General features: G+C 49.7%; 2 protein-coding genes across 2 annotated transcripts; one reads left to right on the top strand and one right to left on the bottom strand.

Annotated features, from left to right (window-relative positions):
• Positions 1-1,350: 1,350 nt before the first annotated feature.
• LOC110475884 (C-C motif chemokine 4 homolog) lies at positions 1,351-2,437 on the bottom strand. Its single transcript, XM_021540363.2, has 3 exons — positions 2,365-2,437; positions 1,775-1,886; positions 1,351-1,438 (listed from the first exon to the last, which is right to left on the bottom strand). Exons 1-3 carry the CDS (start codon positions 2,435-2,437, stop codon positions 1,351-1,353), a joined length of 273 nt encoding a protein of 90 aa, XP_021396038.1.
• A 10,325-nt stretch (positions 2,438-12,762) lies between these two features.
• On the top strand, positions 12,763-13,952 carry LOC110475883 (C-C motif chemokine 4 homolog). The gene is made up of 3 exons (XM_021540362.1): positions 12,763-12,832; positions 13,317-13,431; positions 13,865-13,952. The coding sequence occupies exons 1-3, from the start codon at positions 12,763-12,765 to the stop codon at positions 13,950-13,952; spliced, it is 273 nt and encodes a 90-aa protein (XP_021396037.1).
• Positions 13,953-16,187: the final 2,235 nt, after the last annotated feature.

Here is a 16,187-nt window from a genome sequence, read left to right as displayed (position 1 = left end):
CAAAACTTTTATTGCTGTAGGTCAAAGGGGAATGGTCTTACCCTGAAGGAGGTCAGTTTAGAATGGGCATTGGGAAGAAATTCTTCCCTGCAAGGGGGGTGAGACCCTGGCACAGGTTGCTCAAAGATGCTGTGGCTGCCCCAGCCTGGAAGTGCCCAGGTCCAGGCTGGACAGGGCTTGGACCATGTGTGTCCAGTAGAATGTGTCCCTGCCCACAGCAGGGGTGGAATGAGATGAGCTTTAAGTTCCTTTACAACCCAAATCCTTTGGGGATTTCTTCCCAGAGTGCAGATGCCAAGGAACTCTGAGCATGATCTCCATGGACAAGTTGTGCCCAGCACTGTGCTTTTACCCTTGGGATCTACTTCTTCCCATTCATGTTCCCATGAAAAGCTGCATCCTGAGAACAACTGCAGCAGGTTTTCTGCTGGTTGTTGTACCCCTACAGCAAGAGCTGGACCTTTCCCCTTGTTCTACAGGTGAGAAAGTGAGGAACAACCCCCATTGGGGTGGTCAGAATGAAAGATGGGGTCCCTGCCCCTCTCCAGTACTGCTGGTCTCAACATGACATTGCACACCCAAGGATCAGTTTGATGTGGGGTGCATGTGCTGGAAGCAGCAAATGTGTGGGACGTGCTTGTGAGTGTGGAGAGCAGATTCATGAATGCACAAGTCCCCCATGTGGGTACAAACACTTCTAATTTTGTAGAGGATGTGGGGACTGGGGGTGTGTGCTGTGGGGGAATGAGGTTTTGGAGGATGTTGCTGAGTCTGCAGTATGGAAATTTTATGGGTTTGCTCAAACCATTTTCCATCTTCATGTATCCTATAGAGGCTCAGATGGCTCAGAGGGACGTTCTGTGTGTGCTGGTGAACACCACACAGAGGCATGAAAAAGGGAAAAATCCATGGTTTTCTCCAAATTCTTTATTCTCCAGGACCACAAGTTGGCGTATATAAACCAGGGTCTCCCATCATCCAACACTGGGCCACCCTCCTAGAAACACCCTCCCTGTCATCCCCCTATAAATAATATCAACATCCACAGAAAAAAAAAAAAAAGGACTGACTGCCCCATATAATGATTTCTTAAATAACTTCAAATAATACAACAGCCAAGGTGCAGTCCCATGGGCCTGGAGCTGGGGCAGAGGGATGGGGCTGAAGCCTCATCTGTGCAAGCCAAGGATGAGCAGCAGCCCCGAACACAGGGTGCCCTTCTAGTAATCCCTTGGGGACACCTGCAGATGCTCCTGTGGCTCCTTTTGTCCGAGGGTCTTGCTCCACGGCTGGAGCTCAGGATAATATGACTTGTCCATGACAGCAGCTACTCTTGCCACACTGCTCGGCTCAGTTCTGCTCCAAAATTTTCAAGTATCTTCGGACCCAGGCGTTTTCAGGATTGGCACAAACCTGGCGGCCCTCCTTTGTGACAAATCTGTGGGACAGGGATGGGACATGTTAGATCTCTGCTCACACCTGCTTCCCAGGAGAGCCTGGATCCCAGCTCTGAGCATTTCAAGAAGTTTTCCCCTGTGCTAGCAATGAAAGCAGCAGCTGGTCATGATGCTCCCCACGCCCATCCCTTCCCCCACACTGCTTCCCCCACTCCTTCAGGAGCATCCCTGGGAATCCCTACATGTGCAAGCCCTTTCTCCTTGTTATTCCCTGTTCCCGGCTCTGTTCCTACAGCCCCCTTTGCCGTGCAGAGCTGGTCACTCACTCACACCCCCACAAGGGCTGTCCCTGCCCTGTCCCAGGCACTGGCACTCACACGACGCCTGGCTGAGGACAGCTGCTGCTGGTGATGTAATGATGCTGGATGAGCTTCCATGGGAGCTTGTGCTGGCTATATGTGAAACAGCAGATTGGGATGTTGAGTCCAGCTAGGAAAGGCAAAGGAAGACAATGTGAGCACTGGCAGCTGTGCTGGCAGAGAAGGTAGTGAGAAATTAGAGAATAATTAAGGTTGAAATGGACATTGGGGATCATCTGGTCCAATGCCCTGAGCAGTATCAAGGTACTGTGAAATTCTCACTCTGCCATTGCTCAGAGATTCACTTCCCCGACTCCTCCAGCCCCAGAGCAGAGGTGGAAATCTCTCAGCTCTAACCAGGAATAAGTACTTTGACCCCAGGTTGGATGAATGAATGGATGAGTGGAGAATGAATGGATGGACGGATGGACAGATGGATGGATGAATTTCTGATTCCAGGGTTCCTACATGCAGCTGATCTCTGGGCAGAGTGGAGAATGGCACAAATGCTGATAAATTCCCAGATATCTTTCATGGGAGCTCAATGGAGAAATAATATGGAAGGTTCAGACCTGTCCTCCCTTCACAAATAAAAAAACAAGACTCACCTGGGCCAGAGAAAGTTTGGGAGAAGGCAGCTGCAATGAGGAGAAGAGCCAATCCAGCTGCAGAGACCTTCATCTTTCCGTCGGATGAGGGCTGTCAGAGCAGGAGCAGAAGCTCTGGAAAATGTAGCTCACTGTGCAACAGCTGGATTCAGCCCTCTTTTAAAAGGGAGTCCTGGAGGCAGCTGGGAATAACAGAAATGGAAATTCCAAGATGATGATAAAGGATGACACGAAAGTGAAATAGCTGAAGGGAATTAGAGGGAACAGAAAACAGTGAGGTAGAATGGAATATGGTCCCTCACACTGCCAAGTGACTCAGCACTCATTTTTGCTTTATTCAAATCAAAAGTAAAAGAAAACATGCCAAGTGGCCCGGCCACAAAAAAGAGAATGGTCCCGCTGGACTCCAGAGATGGGGGGTTTCCCTATGAGGCTGTGTAGGGAAAGACAATGTTTGCATAGGATTATGCAGCTCTGGAAAAAACCCCAACAGGCAGCACAGAAGTGCTCTCGTGCCATTGTGTGCTGGATGTTTGCCAGAGACTGCTGAGCTGCTGTCCCGGAGCTCAGGGGTAGCTGCACTGAGGGCTCTGTGCCTCCCAAAACACTGAGCCTGCCCTCCCCACACCCACAGGGCTGCAGAGGAGCCGAGGCTGGAATTCATCCAGCCCAGTCCCTGAAAAGCCTGCCCAGGACCATGTCCAGGTGGGTTGTGAGACTCCACAGCCTCTCTGCACAGCCTGTTTCAGAGTGCAATAAAGTTTTATCTGGTGTTTAAATAGAATTTCTTGTTGTCTGTTGTCCTTTTAGTGGCCATCACTGAGAGCTGGGTTGCATCTACTTTGCTCCACATGCATTGGTAAGAATACTCTGAGCCCTCTCCATCCCGAACTGTACCACCATCCCCTCCCTGGAGAAATGCTCTTGTGTTTCCATCAGCTCTGTGGCCCTTTGCTGAACTATCTCAGTGGGTCCATACATCTCTAATCCTGGGGAGCCCAGAACTGGACCCAGGGCTTGAGGAACAGCCTCACCAATGTTGAGTATAAGGGAAGGGTCCCCTCCTTCAACCTGCTGTCAGTGTTCCTCCTCATGCAGCCCAGGAGCCTGATGGAATTTTGATGGCAAAGGCACATTTCTGCTCATGTCCAGTCTGGCACCCACCAGGAACCCCAGGTCCTTTTGTGCCAAACTGCTTTCCATCTGGTCAGCACTGCCATATACTGGGGATGCTCTTCACAGGGTCAGGACTCTGCACTTCTTTTTGAGCTTCATGAGGCTCTTCATCCTGATGAGGTCTCCATGGATTTCACACAGGCCAAAAGTGATAAGACAAAGGGGAACAGCTTTAAACTAAAAAAAACCACCACCACCACCAACAAAAAAAAAAAAAAAAAACAAAAAAAACAAACCAAACCAAAAAAAAAAAAAAAAAGGAAGGGAGATTAAGATTGAATATTAGCAAGAAATTCTTCTCTGTGAGGGTGGTGAGGCCCTGGAGCAGCTTGCCCAGAGAAGCTGTGGCTTCCCCCTCCCTGGAAGTGTCCAAGGCCAAGTTGGACAGGCCTTGGAGCAGCCTGGGATAGTGGAAGGTGTCCCTGCCCATGGCAGAAGAGACAGACCTGGGTGGGTTTCAAGGTCTCTTTGATCCCAATACATTCCATGATTCGATGATGGAAGCATGTCTCTTTAATGTGACAAGCCATCCTCCCAACTTTGCATCACTTCCAGCTCGCTGAGGGTGACCTTTGTGCCATCAGCCAGGGATGGGACAAATTAAGGACTACCCACTATTGATCCCTGGGTTTCCCTGCTGCTGACTGGCCTCCAGCTGAAATTTGTGCAATAAATCACACCCCTCCAAGCACAGTATCCAGCCCAGCCTCAGCCTCTCTCACTGCTGTTTCACTAATGCAGCCTTCATCGCTTTGCCCTTAGCAGTCACAGGCATCCCAAAGGGCAGGATTTCACCTGGGAGCAGGGAGTTCACTAGCAGAAGGGATTTGCCACACCCGAGACATTCTGCCAGTCTCAGTTACTCCCTCCAAGAGATGCCTTGGGTAGAAGATGGATTTTCTGGCTAAAGAGGTGAGACAAAAGTGGGGGACAACCTGACATGGGGGAGACCAAGTCTCAGGAGGCCAACAGCTCAGGGCAGCTCTCTGGGGAGCAGGAAGAGGGATGACCTGGGCTTCCTCATGTCCTGTCACATTCTGGGCACACAGTCAAACACCTCTCCAATGCAGAAAGGATGCTCAGGCCTCTGCTTGTGTTCCTAAGCCTGGATTTTCTCTCCCAGAACTCTAAACCCCCTTCTTGGCTACCTGGAGCTGCAATGGAGGCACTGTCTTTCACCAGCTGGGACAACAATTTTTGGGTTCATCCAGCAGTTGTCAAGAGCTGAGGGATAAAAGTGATTCCTGTTTTAGGCGATTTGGTGGAATCTCCAGGTAGTGAGAGGAGTAAATCACGTGAATCCCAGGCTCTTCAGGGAAGCTTTGACAAAATTTGGAAGATCCAGCTTGAGCCCTTGGCAAAGTCATTTTCTACATTATGTGCAAAGATCTTGGCTCCTTTACCTGGAGAAAGGTGCCATAGGTGGCCTAAAGGCCCTAATTTATTGCTTTTCCTCACAGCCCATCCCCACTTTGCTTATTTTAATTTAATTTTAATTAACTAAATTTAAAACATTTAAAATTTATTTTTATTTATTTATTTAATATTAAAAATTTTAATTTATTTAAATAATAGTTTTATTTTACCTCTGACAAAAGAAGACACAAAATTGCCCAAACACCAGCTTGTCCTTCACTAGTGTTGTCCCTGGCAGGGACTGAAAGGAAAAGTTTGGAGGTTCCTTAGACTGGTCTATTCCTTCCCACACTTATCCCATGGGGAGGGTTTGTTTTGCATTCCTCCTTTCCCTTATGGTCTTGTCCTGCATCACATCCTTGGTGCTGCTGGCTCTGGCACATCCTCATCTGGGCAGAGACCTCAGCAGAGCGGCTAAGGGTGTGCTTTTAGAGGGAGCAAAGTCTCTGTAAGTCCTGACAAGGATATCAGGGAAGGTGGTGGATTTTGCCAGAAGCAAGTCTGGCAGGATCACCTCTTTGTTCTCTTGGTAAGTCTGATCAGCTCAGTGAAGAACAAGAAGTGGCTCCAGCTTGCGGCTGAATTGCTGCTGAAAAAAACCCCAAATTATGGCTTTTTGCCACGGAAATAATTCATTCAGAAACCAACAGTGGGAGCTTTTATGTTCCTCTGCTCTTGCGACTCACAAACAAACTCTGGTGACAAAGAGCAGAGCTGAATGGAGCAATGACAAAGGCTTTGGCTGCAGAAAGGCATCCTGTGGCTGGCACCAGAGGTGACAGCTTTGCTCATGGGAACTTTGCACCTTCTGCTCACCAAGTGCTGCCTGCAAAGCACAAACCATGAGGCTGATTGTGTGCACGGGTAACGGGGGGATGTGGGGAGCTGTGGTGGCTGTGATGGGAAGCTCTGAGATGGTCGGTGTGAGGAAAGAAAGGATAACTGAATGTGAGGAGGTGAAGAAGGAGGAGGAGGAAGAGGAGGAGGAGGAGGAGATGCTGCAAAAAGCTGCTGCAGCTGCAGCCCTTTGGTTATGTCACCAGCTGGTGCCCACAGAGCTGCTTTGTCAGCTGGAATTTTGCTGCCCCCAGAATGCCGGGAAGGCTCCTGGCCAGGTGCAGCTCCTCCCCATCACAGTGCTGCTCACACTCTCCAGCTTTGTGTCACCGGGTGCCCCTGCTGTGGCTCTGCACGGCGATTCCAACTCAGTGTGGATCTCCAGGTCCAGTTTCTGGTTTCGATTTTCTGCTTCTGTCCACTGGTTTTTGCTTCTCTGGCAAATCCCAGAGCCCTCTGCTACTGCAGTTCCTGTGTTGATGAGCTGACCCCTCCCAGGCTTCCTTTATTATTCCTGGAAAAAAGCCATTCTTTACCACTTTAGCCTCACTCGACTGGGTGGTGAGGTTTGTTTTGGTGCAGGCAGGGTAGAAATAGAAAGCTAAAATTATTCAAAGGAGAAGTAGGGAAGGTTGTTATGGAGCTGCTGAGTCTTCACCCCTGGGGTATAAACAGTGACAAGGATTAGACCAGAAGCTTTCCAACTCCTTCAAGCTGCCCTGAAATCCTGCCCTTGCCTAGAGACACAGGTCACAAAGCCAAGAACCCAGGGCAGGGGAATGGGGGTACTTTGCCCATGGGTGATAATGAGGGTTCTCCCCAGGCCGGTGGGGGACTTTGTCAGCCTCCCCCTAGGGCACAGCTCACCTATGGGGGCTGCACGATCCCAGTCCTGGCACTGAAGGATCTTGGAGCAGAGGAAGGAGCATTATTCCATCCCTGTTAGTTCCTGTAGCCTTTTCTTCTCTTTCCATAGGTCCACAAGTGGATGCAAGCTCTGGGGAGTGGGATGATCCATTTGGGAGATGCTGGTGCCTTCACCTGGGGCAGAGGTGAAGTGCTCTGGGGGTCACAGGACTGTCCCTGAGGTGATCTCTGACTGAGCTCAGGTCCCTCTACGCACACTCACAAACTGACCCCACCAAGTCCCAGCGTGTGGCTGCACATCCCTGCATGGTCCCCAAGGGATGCAGGAACCCTGGGGCTGTGGAGGAACGGGGATGCTGTGGCTGTGGAGGTAGTGGGGGGATGCAGGAGAGGCTGTGGGGGTTGTGGAAGGATGCAGTGGCCCACAGGGGGAGGCTGCAGGGCCATGAAGGGATGCAGGAAAGGCACAATCAGTGAGCAGTGCCAAAGCTCCCCGAGCCCTCCCCTCTCTCCCGGGGGATGCGGGTGCCAGGCACATCTCGTGCTAGCTGGGGCAGCCAGACAATATCCCCTTTGAAGGGCACAAACCCATCTGGGGTGGAAAAACCCTCCACATTATGGGGGACAGGACCTGCACTTCAGAGAAGCACTGCCGAGCACCCCTACCTCCAAATAGCCCCACACATGGGAAGTGGTTTTACAGGCTTGAATAAATCATGAAGCCAGAAAGTAGCCGTGCATGAGCATGAGCTCACACCTCGCTGTGGGACCGGGACTCACACCTCCTGTGGGGCTCTGACCTCCCCGGAGTGATACAGCCCTGCCAGTGTTGGAATCTGTGCTATTGATGATCCCTGGATTGTAGAAAGTCTCTGTCTTTCAGCCCCATTGCCAAAGAAGAAGCCATAACTCGTCTGTGCTGGTTTCCAGGTTGTTTATTCTGTTTATCTCTAACATGTTCTGCTGCCCTGCCGCAGCTCTGTCCTGCAGGGCAGCGTGTGGGGCTCTGCCCTCAGTGGGATGTTACAAACATTAAATACCAGAAATTCCCTGGGCTGGATTTACAATAACGTGCCAATATCTGTCACCTACGTTGGACAGTGTGTCCCCAGCCTGGACCAACAGAAAAATGCCAACACCACAGTGAAACATGGAGGGCATGGAGAAGGAGGAAAAGGACAAGACACACCCAGTTTCCTCCATCTTGTCCCCTTTGAACTCCTAATCTAGAATCCTAAAATTTTACTTTTGCACCCATGCCACACTTAATTATTACTCATATCAAACATTCAGAGCTTGTAATTCATGCTGTAAGATTGAAAACTCTTTTCCATGGACAGAGATCACAGCCAGTGTCTCTGGGGGCTCTGTCCAGGGGGGTTCCTGACCCCTGCCAGGGTCCCAGACCTTCCAGGGCAGCCAGAGGGAAGCTCTGAATTTCCACAGCCAGGACCCTGCAGAGAGGGGCCAGCACTGCACAAGGGAGTCCAGGGGGCCATCAGTCCCCATCCCTGGAGGGGTTTAACAGATGTGTGGATGTGGCACTTGAGAACATGCATTAGTGGTGGCACTGGTAATGCTTGGAGGATGGTTGGACTCAATGACCTCAGAGGGATTTTCCAGCCTAAATGATTCCATGATTCTGTGATTAGGGATGTCCCCCAGCTGTGGCAATAGCCCTGACACAAGGTTGAAGGTTATCTCTGTGGTTCTAATCTGTGGGAATCAGTCAGATATCCCGTGCTCCCTGGGGCCACCTCACCCATCCCACCCAAAAATGCCTAGAACACTGCACAGCAGGAGCACCAATGAAAATGAAATTATTTGTGTCTTGTTTATTTTTATTTTTCCTTGATGATAATGAGCAGGCAGGACCCACTGGGTTCACTAAAAGTCGGTTTGGTATTCATAGAATCATAGAATCAAAGAGTGATTTGAGTTGGAAGGAACCTTAAAGAGCACCTTGTTCCACCCCTGTCATGGCAGGGACACCTCCCCTGTCCCAGGCTGCTCCCAGCCCTGTCCAGCCTGGCCTTGGGCACTGCCAGGGATCCAGGGGCAGCCACAGTTTTCCTGGGCACTCTGTTCCAGGGCCTGCCCACTCTCACGATTAATTCCTTCCTCATACCTATTCTAACTCTACCCTCTTCTAGTTTCCATCCCAGCAGAGCTCTGAATTTTTAGCCTGGCCCTCCCTGCTTCTTTCTGGGGGACTCAACAATGATCTGAGGTGGGCAGAGGATGCAACCCCAGCAGAGACACTTTTTCTGGTCCTTCCAGACATTTGGGGTTTGAGGGATGCTGAAGGGGGTGGGTTGGGTATGTACCACCCCCTGGAGTCAGCAGTCAGGGTGAAGCAGGAACACAGCCCCACAGTCACCTCTCTAAGGCTGAAAAATTGCAAAAACTCAGCTTTTCCCTGTTTCTTTTCTTTTCATACCAAGAATGCAGATGGGTATGGAGCAAAGAGGCTTTTTTATTTCACCTTAATTTGCTTTGAAATACTGTACAGTTCATCCTCTTTAGTTTTCTCTGCTTCAAAAGAAAGGCCAGAAAAAATCAGAGGCATCAGCCATTAGAAAGAAGAGTATTCCCTAGAATATTTTATTTTGTGAAACGCCTTTGCTGGAGAAGGATGGGACCTTTAGCCAGATACACACAGCTATGACCAACTTCCTGTCCTGAAACGAATTTTGGGAAACACAAAGTGAAGCAGCCAGAGGTGACCAGCCAAAGTGGCCGTGCTCTCCCCTGGACCCACCACACTGCAAACAGATGGCCCCCAGTCACTCCCCCAGGCACAGCTCCTTACTGAAGTCAGTTCCAGGATATGACGGCATCTAAAAATTTCCAACATTTCTCCAGCAATGACAAGAATGGTTGGGGTGAAGTTTCTGGACACTGGTGGAATGTCATCAGTGCTGGAGCTGGAGCAGAGCAGGATGGAGCTGCTACAGGGATTGGTGAATCTTGGCTTAGGAGCAATTTCTGAACACAGGACATCTTTAATAACTTCCTTTTCTGAGTGAAACCCAGTTCCTCAGCATTAAACTCTGCTATAAATAGGAACTTACATCAGCCAGTCTCACCAGTTTTTTCCAGGTTCTCTTTTCATTCAAGACAGAGAATTTCCCTATTTCTGACAGAACTTATTTTGGGTATTTGCTTTACTTAGCACTTTCTCCTGGGATTTTTTGGGGGACTTGTAGAAAACCTCAGTCATATGTAAAACAGGGCAACATCAACCAGACTCCTTCAGATGGCAAATCCCACTGACTCCAAGTACTGTCTGCTGGGTCAGGAATTCTGAAACAACCTGATGGGAAAACTTCCTTCTTACACCACCACTTTGCTGTGCAATTAATCCCCCCAGAGATGCTCCAGCCCACTTTTCCCACTCTTCCATGGTCATCTTCATGTCTCAAGGCAACTCCCAGGGAAGGTGGCTCCTTATCTGAGACACACTCAACCTCCCTTCCTAAAAAGGGGGAAGAGCTGGAAGAGATGACTTTCTCTTTTCATCATCATTGGAATGTGGGAAATGGGTAAGAAAACATTTTTAGGAGCATGTTGCAACATCCCAAGGCATCACTGGCATGACTGTAACCTACCACCTCCATCCAGCTGGCCATGAGCTGGCAGAGTAGAATCTTTTATCAAATTTCTAAGGAAGAATTAGATTTCTAGAAACCAAGCAACTTGGCTTTGGGGTTAATTTTGGCTCTCAGCAGTAGAAAAGTTTCAAACTTTCAGCCCTTACTAGTCCCCTGTAAGACACATTACCTAATCTAAACTTTTCCTAAACTGACTCAATAAATTTTTGCTTTTATTAATTTCAAAATAGCCCCTCAGACTCTAAAATAATTTGGTATGTGCTTGCTGACAAAGGGTTTAACACACAGAGGTGTCCAGCTGCCTGAAATGGAAAATGTATCATTGAAAACATTTGAATAATCAAAGCAGATCCCAAACTAATCCTTCTGTTTTCATGAAACTCCTCTTTTAGCAGAACATTCTTCACATTTTGGCACCGTGCGCCTCGGTGGAGGTGCTGGATCTCCAGGCATAACCCACAGATGCTTGAAGGCACAGTCAGAGGGAGCAGCTCAGAGGCAAACCACGCTCCTACATCCATGTACAAGTTGTATTCCCTGAGCAACCAGACAGGATCCAAGGGAGGTGATGCTCACTCCCTCTGGCCCAGCTGGCATCCATCGAACGCCAAGTTCCCACCTCCTGCCTGCCTGCATGTGGAGGCAGGCTCTCTCCTCATCTTCCCAGGATGTTTGGAGACAAGCAAGATGACAAACAGAGTGAGGCAATGGGGTATAAACTGATGAGTGAGCCTGCAAGGTGCCTCTCTGCAAAGGGAAAGATGGAAATGGGCCAGATCAGCTATGGAAGGGGATGCTCAGCTTGGCAAGAGTTCCCCAGCCTGAGTCAGAGGCACCAACACAGCTCCCAGCAGGAGCCTCCCTGGGGGTGGGACAAGTCTGGGGCATCTCCTGTGCCTTATCCTCTGGAGCCCTCGCTACCCACCTTGGAGCATGGAGCTAACCCATGGCTGGTGGAGGGCTGAGGGATATTGGGAAAACACCACGTTATTTACAGAAGGTTCCTGGGGAAATAACTGAAATAGAAATAATATAAATAGGATGAGTCAGTACCCAGTGCTGCTGGGGGGAGTACATAGGTGCCAGGGAGAGGTTGGTTTTATTTATTTACATTATAAGCCTTCCACTGGTATTTAGGAAGTGTCTATCAAGACCACCACTCCAAATAACCAAACTGAGACATTCCCCAGGAATGTCTGTTTTCCTGTAGAGAACAGATATCCTTCTAAGAACATCTCACTACAGCTGGACAGCCCTCAGCTCTTCCCAGAGCACTCCTCACCTCCCTGCCCTGCCTTCCCTCTCCTTCTCAGGAAGTCTGTCAGCCCTCCATGGCTCTCTGTGTGGAGGGTGGTGGCTTCTTCCCAGAGACCCATCTGTGTCTCAGCTCTTGCCCAGCATTCACAGAGCTCTTACACTCTCCTACTCATTGTACTGTTTCCCCAGTCTGTGGTCATTTTTCCTCATCAGGTGAGACAGGATACCCTTTTCTTCCCAACATCCCAGTTTCTGCCCATGCTCTCACCCCACAGTTAATCTGCTCCTCATTTTCAGGATCACTGTTTCCTTCCTCACCCTGCTCCTGGAACTCCTTTTGTCTCATCTTCAGGGTTTCAAATACCCACACTTCTTTCAGCTCTCTGCGTCCCTATGCCCAGGCTACCAGTAGCTCTTGAAATATAATGCTATAATCTCTATTAAAAAAATAAAACAACCAAACAGTAAAATTAAATTATAATTTACTGTCTCCTTATAGGACCTGGGGTGCATCAGGCAGTTCCAGGAGATAACATATAGCCCATCTCAGCATTCCTTTCTTCTAAACTGAGGAGGAAACTTGAGTGTTTCAGCTTCTCAGATTCCTCTTTCATGCCCACCACTATCTATGTCAGTGCCTGCAGTGCTGTCACAGTTGCAGGACATGCCCTGGGGCACCTCCAACCATGCAGGACACTGGTGACAGCTCCCACCTCCTGCTCCTGGGGCCCCAAGGGCTTTGCAAATATGGGAGAAGTCTTTGGTAAAGGAAACTTCAGTCTCTTTTTCCTCAACCAGCCTCATCCCCCTGATGCTTCTGGGCCCTCCAGCACAGCTTTTTCATGGATATACTCTCCCCTCCAAACTGCCAGGAAGGTTGGGTAACAGGGGACTTAACAAATGCAGAAACCTTCACAGAGGAACTTCTTACTAAGGGACAGGCATGACAGAAGCAGAAATAGCCACAATGATTGTTTCATATCCTGTACCACTGGGGAGGCACTAAATCGAGAGGGAGCTTCACTCTTCCGGGGCTGGGGCTGCTCTGTTCCATCACGAGACTGCACCACAAGTGGACCCTGGTGGAATTTCCACCATGCCTACGCAAGCCTTTGCACAGACCTCTTGTCCCATAAATTGAGGGGCTGCTGATGGTCTCAGCATCAGACAGCAAAGAGGAATCCAAGCTACCCTTGCCTGCTCCAGCTCCAGCCACCACTTCTCCAGCGACATGAAGGTGTTTGTGATTGCCCTCACCATCCTCATGGCTGCCTTCTGCGACCAGACCTCTGCTGCTCCACGTAAGTCCAGGGTCTCCCCACTCTCCCCAAGTGGGAACAGGAGAGATGTCGCTGCTGGGGCAGCCCTTTCTGACTGTAATTCCACTCCAGGTCCCTGCCTCTGTCCCACCATCTTCTGGCAGGTGCTCTAAGATTGCTCAGAGACCATTAGCATAAAAGCTAAAGGTTTTTTACCCATTTTAGGGTAAAAGCACAACCATGTCCCCCCACCCCTACTACAGGAGTCAAACGTGGGCTCCCTGAAGAAGGCTAGGGCTGGCCAGGTTTGGGCTGGGGAATGTTGCCTGGTGGCACGGGCTGTGTCAATGGCAGCTCAGGGTGAACCCAACAGGGAAATAACTGAAGAAGAAGAAAAGAGACACCATCTTTTCCCTTCCTTCTCCACATAATCCCTACTGCCTAGACCCAGGGATGGGTAATCCCAGCTCCCTGCACTGTTCCCCATCCTTTTGCCACTGCTCATGACTGTCTTTGCCCTTCACAGTCGGCTCCGACCCACCAACCTCGTGCTGCTTCTCCTACATCTCCCGGCAGCTGCCACGCAGCTTTGTCAAGGATTACTACGAGACCAACAGCCAGTGCTCCCAGCCTGCTGTCGTGTAAGTCCCTCCTCCAGGGCTGGTTTTGGGCTGAGGAGCCAGGGAGGGAAAGGCCCTTTCCCAAAGACAGGGAAGGACAGCTGGGATATACAAGAAGTACGAGGTGATGCTTGGGGCACAGGAGCCACATGCTGCTCCTGCTCTACCCCTTTGCAGATAAAGCTGCTGGATAGGGTGGGCAGGGCATGGAGCTGCTCACCTTTGGAAGAGGTAGAGCTTGGACAGGGCTTTTGTCCCAGCCCTGGAAGTGTCCAAGGCCAGGTTGGATGGGTATTGAAACAACCTGCTCTAATGGAAGATGTTCTGCCCATGGCAGGGGGTGGAACTAAATAAACTTTAAGGTGCCTTCCAACACCATATTCCATAATTCTATGATTCTGTGATTCTCCATTCAGTGCTCTCCCCTAAGAATTGTCCTCCTTCCACCCCACAGCTTCATCACCAGGAAGGGCCGGGAAGTCTGTGCCAACCCGATGGAGGAGTGGGTCCAGCAGTACGTGAATGAGCTGGAGCTGGACTGAGGTCCTGTGCAGATCCAGCTACTCCACGTCCCCAGCTGCTGGGATGGATGAGCATGACCAGCATTGGAAGTGCTTCAATGTCATTTAGAGCTGGCTGAGAAACTGAAAACATTCCAAAACCCAACTTAGTTCCTGTGCTATTGTGCTATAAATGTGCTATTTGATTTTTAATTAGGAAGGGATCAGGTGCAATAACTCAGAGATAAGAAATATTTTTATTTAATATGCATATATATTTTTTTAAATCTGTAGACTCAGGTTATATTTTCTGTATTTAATAAGTATATTTTCAACATAAAATTCAATTCAGATGTCAATAAATAAATATTTTTGTAAAAATCTGTGTTTGCCTCTGTTACAATCCTTTGGGATGAAAATTGCTGAAATTATAATAGTGACAGCAGGTTCTTTATTTCATTTGCCACACTGTCAAAACTCCTACAAGCTTTCTGTGTCTGAACATCCTGTTTTGCAAAATAATAACAAGAAAAGCCATGAAGGAGGAGTTGTGAGAAGGGCAGGGGTTACATCGAGGTAACTTGTCTCAAGCATTTTATAAGGTATTTAATCTCCAATCATTATGACAACTGGAAGCTTATTAAATTCTGTTTCTGGCCCCATTATAGTTAATCAAAACATTACCTTTAGGGGCTGAAATTTAACATCGGCTCTTTTAGGGAAAGCTTTCTGAGAGCTACAGATAAAAATAAATATTCCCTCTCAGTTATACTTTGACTCCAAAACCTGCTCATCTTTGGAGATGCCTGTCAGAGGTGACTATGCCAGACCCCAGCCCAGGCCAGGACCTGCCCCTGCAAGGAGACATCTCCCCTGGCCTCCCCCTGGAGCTGAAGAAAATGGAGCCCACCTTAGTATGGGTACTTAAAGGTATTTCCCATACCCCTGATGGCATTTCCTACACCACTGATGGTATTTGGGATGCTCTGATCAGCTCTGGACAGGCTCTGTTGGATCAGCAAGGAGTATTTGGGTTCCTCCTGCCCAGATCTCTTGTGGACTGCACAGAAGAATGCTCAGCTCACCACACTGCGTTTCCATACTGGATTTGGGATTTCAAACATAAACACCAGTGGGACACAGGCCAGCAGGGCAAGGGGTAGCCTTGAGCAGACGCAGAAGGTGGATGGTGAGCAGGGAGAGGAGGATCAGGTGGGGCTGGAGGGATCAGGGGGATGTGGGTGTCTGAGGGAGGAAGGAACACACTGCTCCTCACTCAGGGGCCTGCAGACCCTGGCTCCTCAGCCCATGGGGTCGTGTGGATGCCATCAGTCATCCCACCCCAGTGCTGACTGCATCCAGCTGAAAATAGCCCCCTGGGAGGAAGGAACTGAGTTAGAGAGCTGGACCAGAGCCCCCTTCCCTGAGACACTGCTGGGAGGGGAGGGAGCCCATGGCCGGGAGGTTCAGGTAGACATCGCCACCCGCATGTGAAGGGGCTGGCTTTGGTGAAAGCCTGGACTCACCAGACCCTGCACATCCCAGGGCCAACTCCACAAGGCATACTCATCTTGGCCACTGAGTACCAGCCACACAGCTGCTGGATAGATGCACCCTGAGGACTGAGACTGGCACAAAGCCTAGTCCCCAGAGCTGCCCTCACTCCAGGGAACAGCAGGAACGGGAGACAGGAGGGGGAAGGCCTGTGATGAGATTATCCCCAAATCACTTGAGCCTCCACAGTCCCTGTTGGATACAAGCCCTGCCTGCCTCTGTGGCACTAGGAGCAGTCCCACAGCCTCAGGTTTCTTGTGGATGGGCACAGGGTCATCCAGTGAGCACCATCCAGCCCAGGCACTGCTGCAGCCTGCGGCAGACAACCTCTTGTGCAGTGTCCTAAAGCACCTGGGACACATTCCGGAGCTGGCTCCTCACAGCTATTCCAGGAACCTGCAGGAGCCTGGAATTGCTCATCTTTCGTGATCTTGCACCCACCTGTGTGTGTGTCTTGGTTTGAAAAGCAAAACCAGTGAGAGGCTCTAAGTCAGAAATACAATTTATTAGGGAAAAAAAAGGGAAAAAAGAACCAAATACATACAATAGCACAAAAGAAGAACCACTGACAGAGTTAGATATACAGCCTGACACTTGCTGGCGAGGGCAGTGGTAGCAGATATGGTTCTGTCCCAGCAGTTGTCCTGTAGACTGATGTAGTTTCCCTCTGGAGGTCTGTCACGGTTGAGGCAGGATGGGAATGAATAGACTTGACTCAGAAGG

This window comes from Lonchura striata, chromosome 20 (genome assembly GCF_046129695.1).
Source record: "Lonchura striata isolate bLonStr1 chromosome 20, bLonStr1.mat, whole genome shotgun sequence".
Taxonomy (NCBI): domain Eukaryota; kingdom Metazoa; phylum Chordata; class Aves; order Passeriformes; family Estrildidae; genus Lonchura; species Lonchura striata.
The sequence above is the reverse complement of the archived record's forward strand: the minus strand, read 5'-3'. Positions and strand labels throughout refer to the sequence as shown.

What these genes read in the sequence shown, in the direction of transcription:
- LOC110475884 (XM_021540363.2), bottom strand. Translation starts at nt 2,437, where the DNA reads ATGAAGGTCTCTGCAGCTGGATTGGCTCTTCTCCTCATTGCAGCTGCC. An exon ending in CCAAACTTTCTCTGGCCCAG is followed by an intron (nt 1,887 to 2,364) that starts GTGAGTCTTGTT and finishes TGCCTTTCCTAG; the next exon opens with CTGGACTCAACATCCCAATC. An exon ending in TGTCCTCAGCCAGGCGTCGT is followed by an intron (nt 1,439 to 1,774) that starts GTGAGTGCCAGT and finishes CCTGTCCCACAG; the next exon opens with ATTTGTCACAAAGGAGGGCC.
- LOC110475883 (XM_021540362.1), top strand. Translation starts at nt 12,763, where the DNA reads ATGAAGGTGTTTGTGATTGCCCTCACCATCCTCATGGCTGCCTTCTGC. An exon ending in CCAGACCTCTGCTGCTCCAC is followed by an intron (nt 12,833 to 13,316) that starts GTAAGTCCAGGG and finishes TGCCCTTCACAG; the next exon opens with TCGGCTCCGACCCACCAACC. An exon ending in TGCTCCCAGCCTGCTGTCGT is followed by an intron (nt 13,432 to 13,864) that starts GTAAGTCCCTCC and finishes TCCACCCCACAG; the next exon opens with CTTCATCACCAGGAAGGGCC.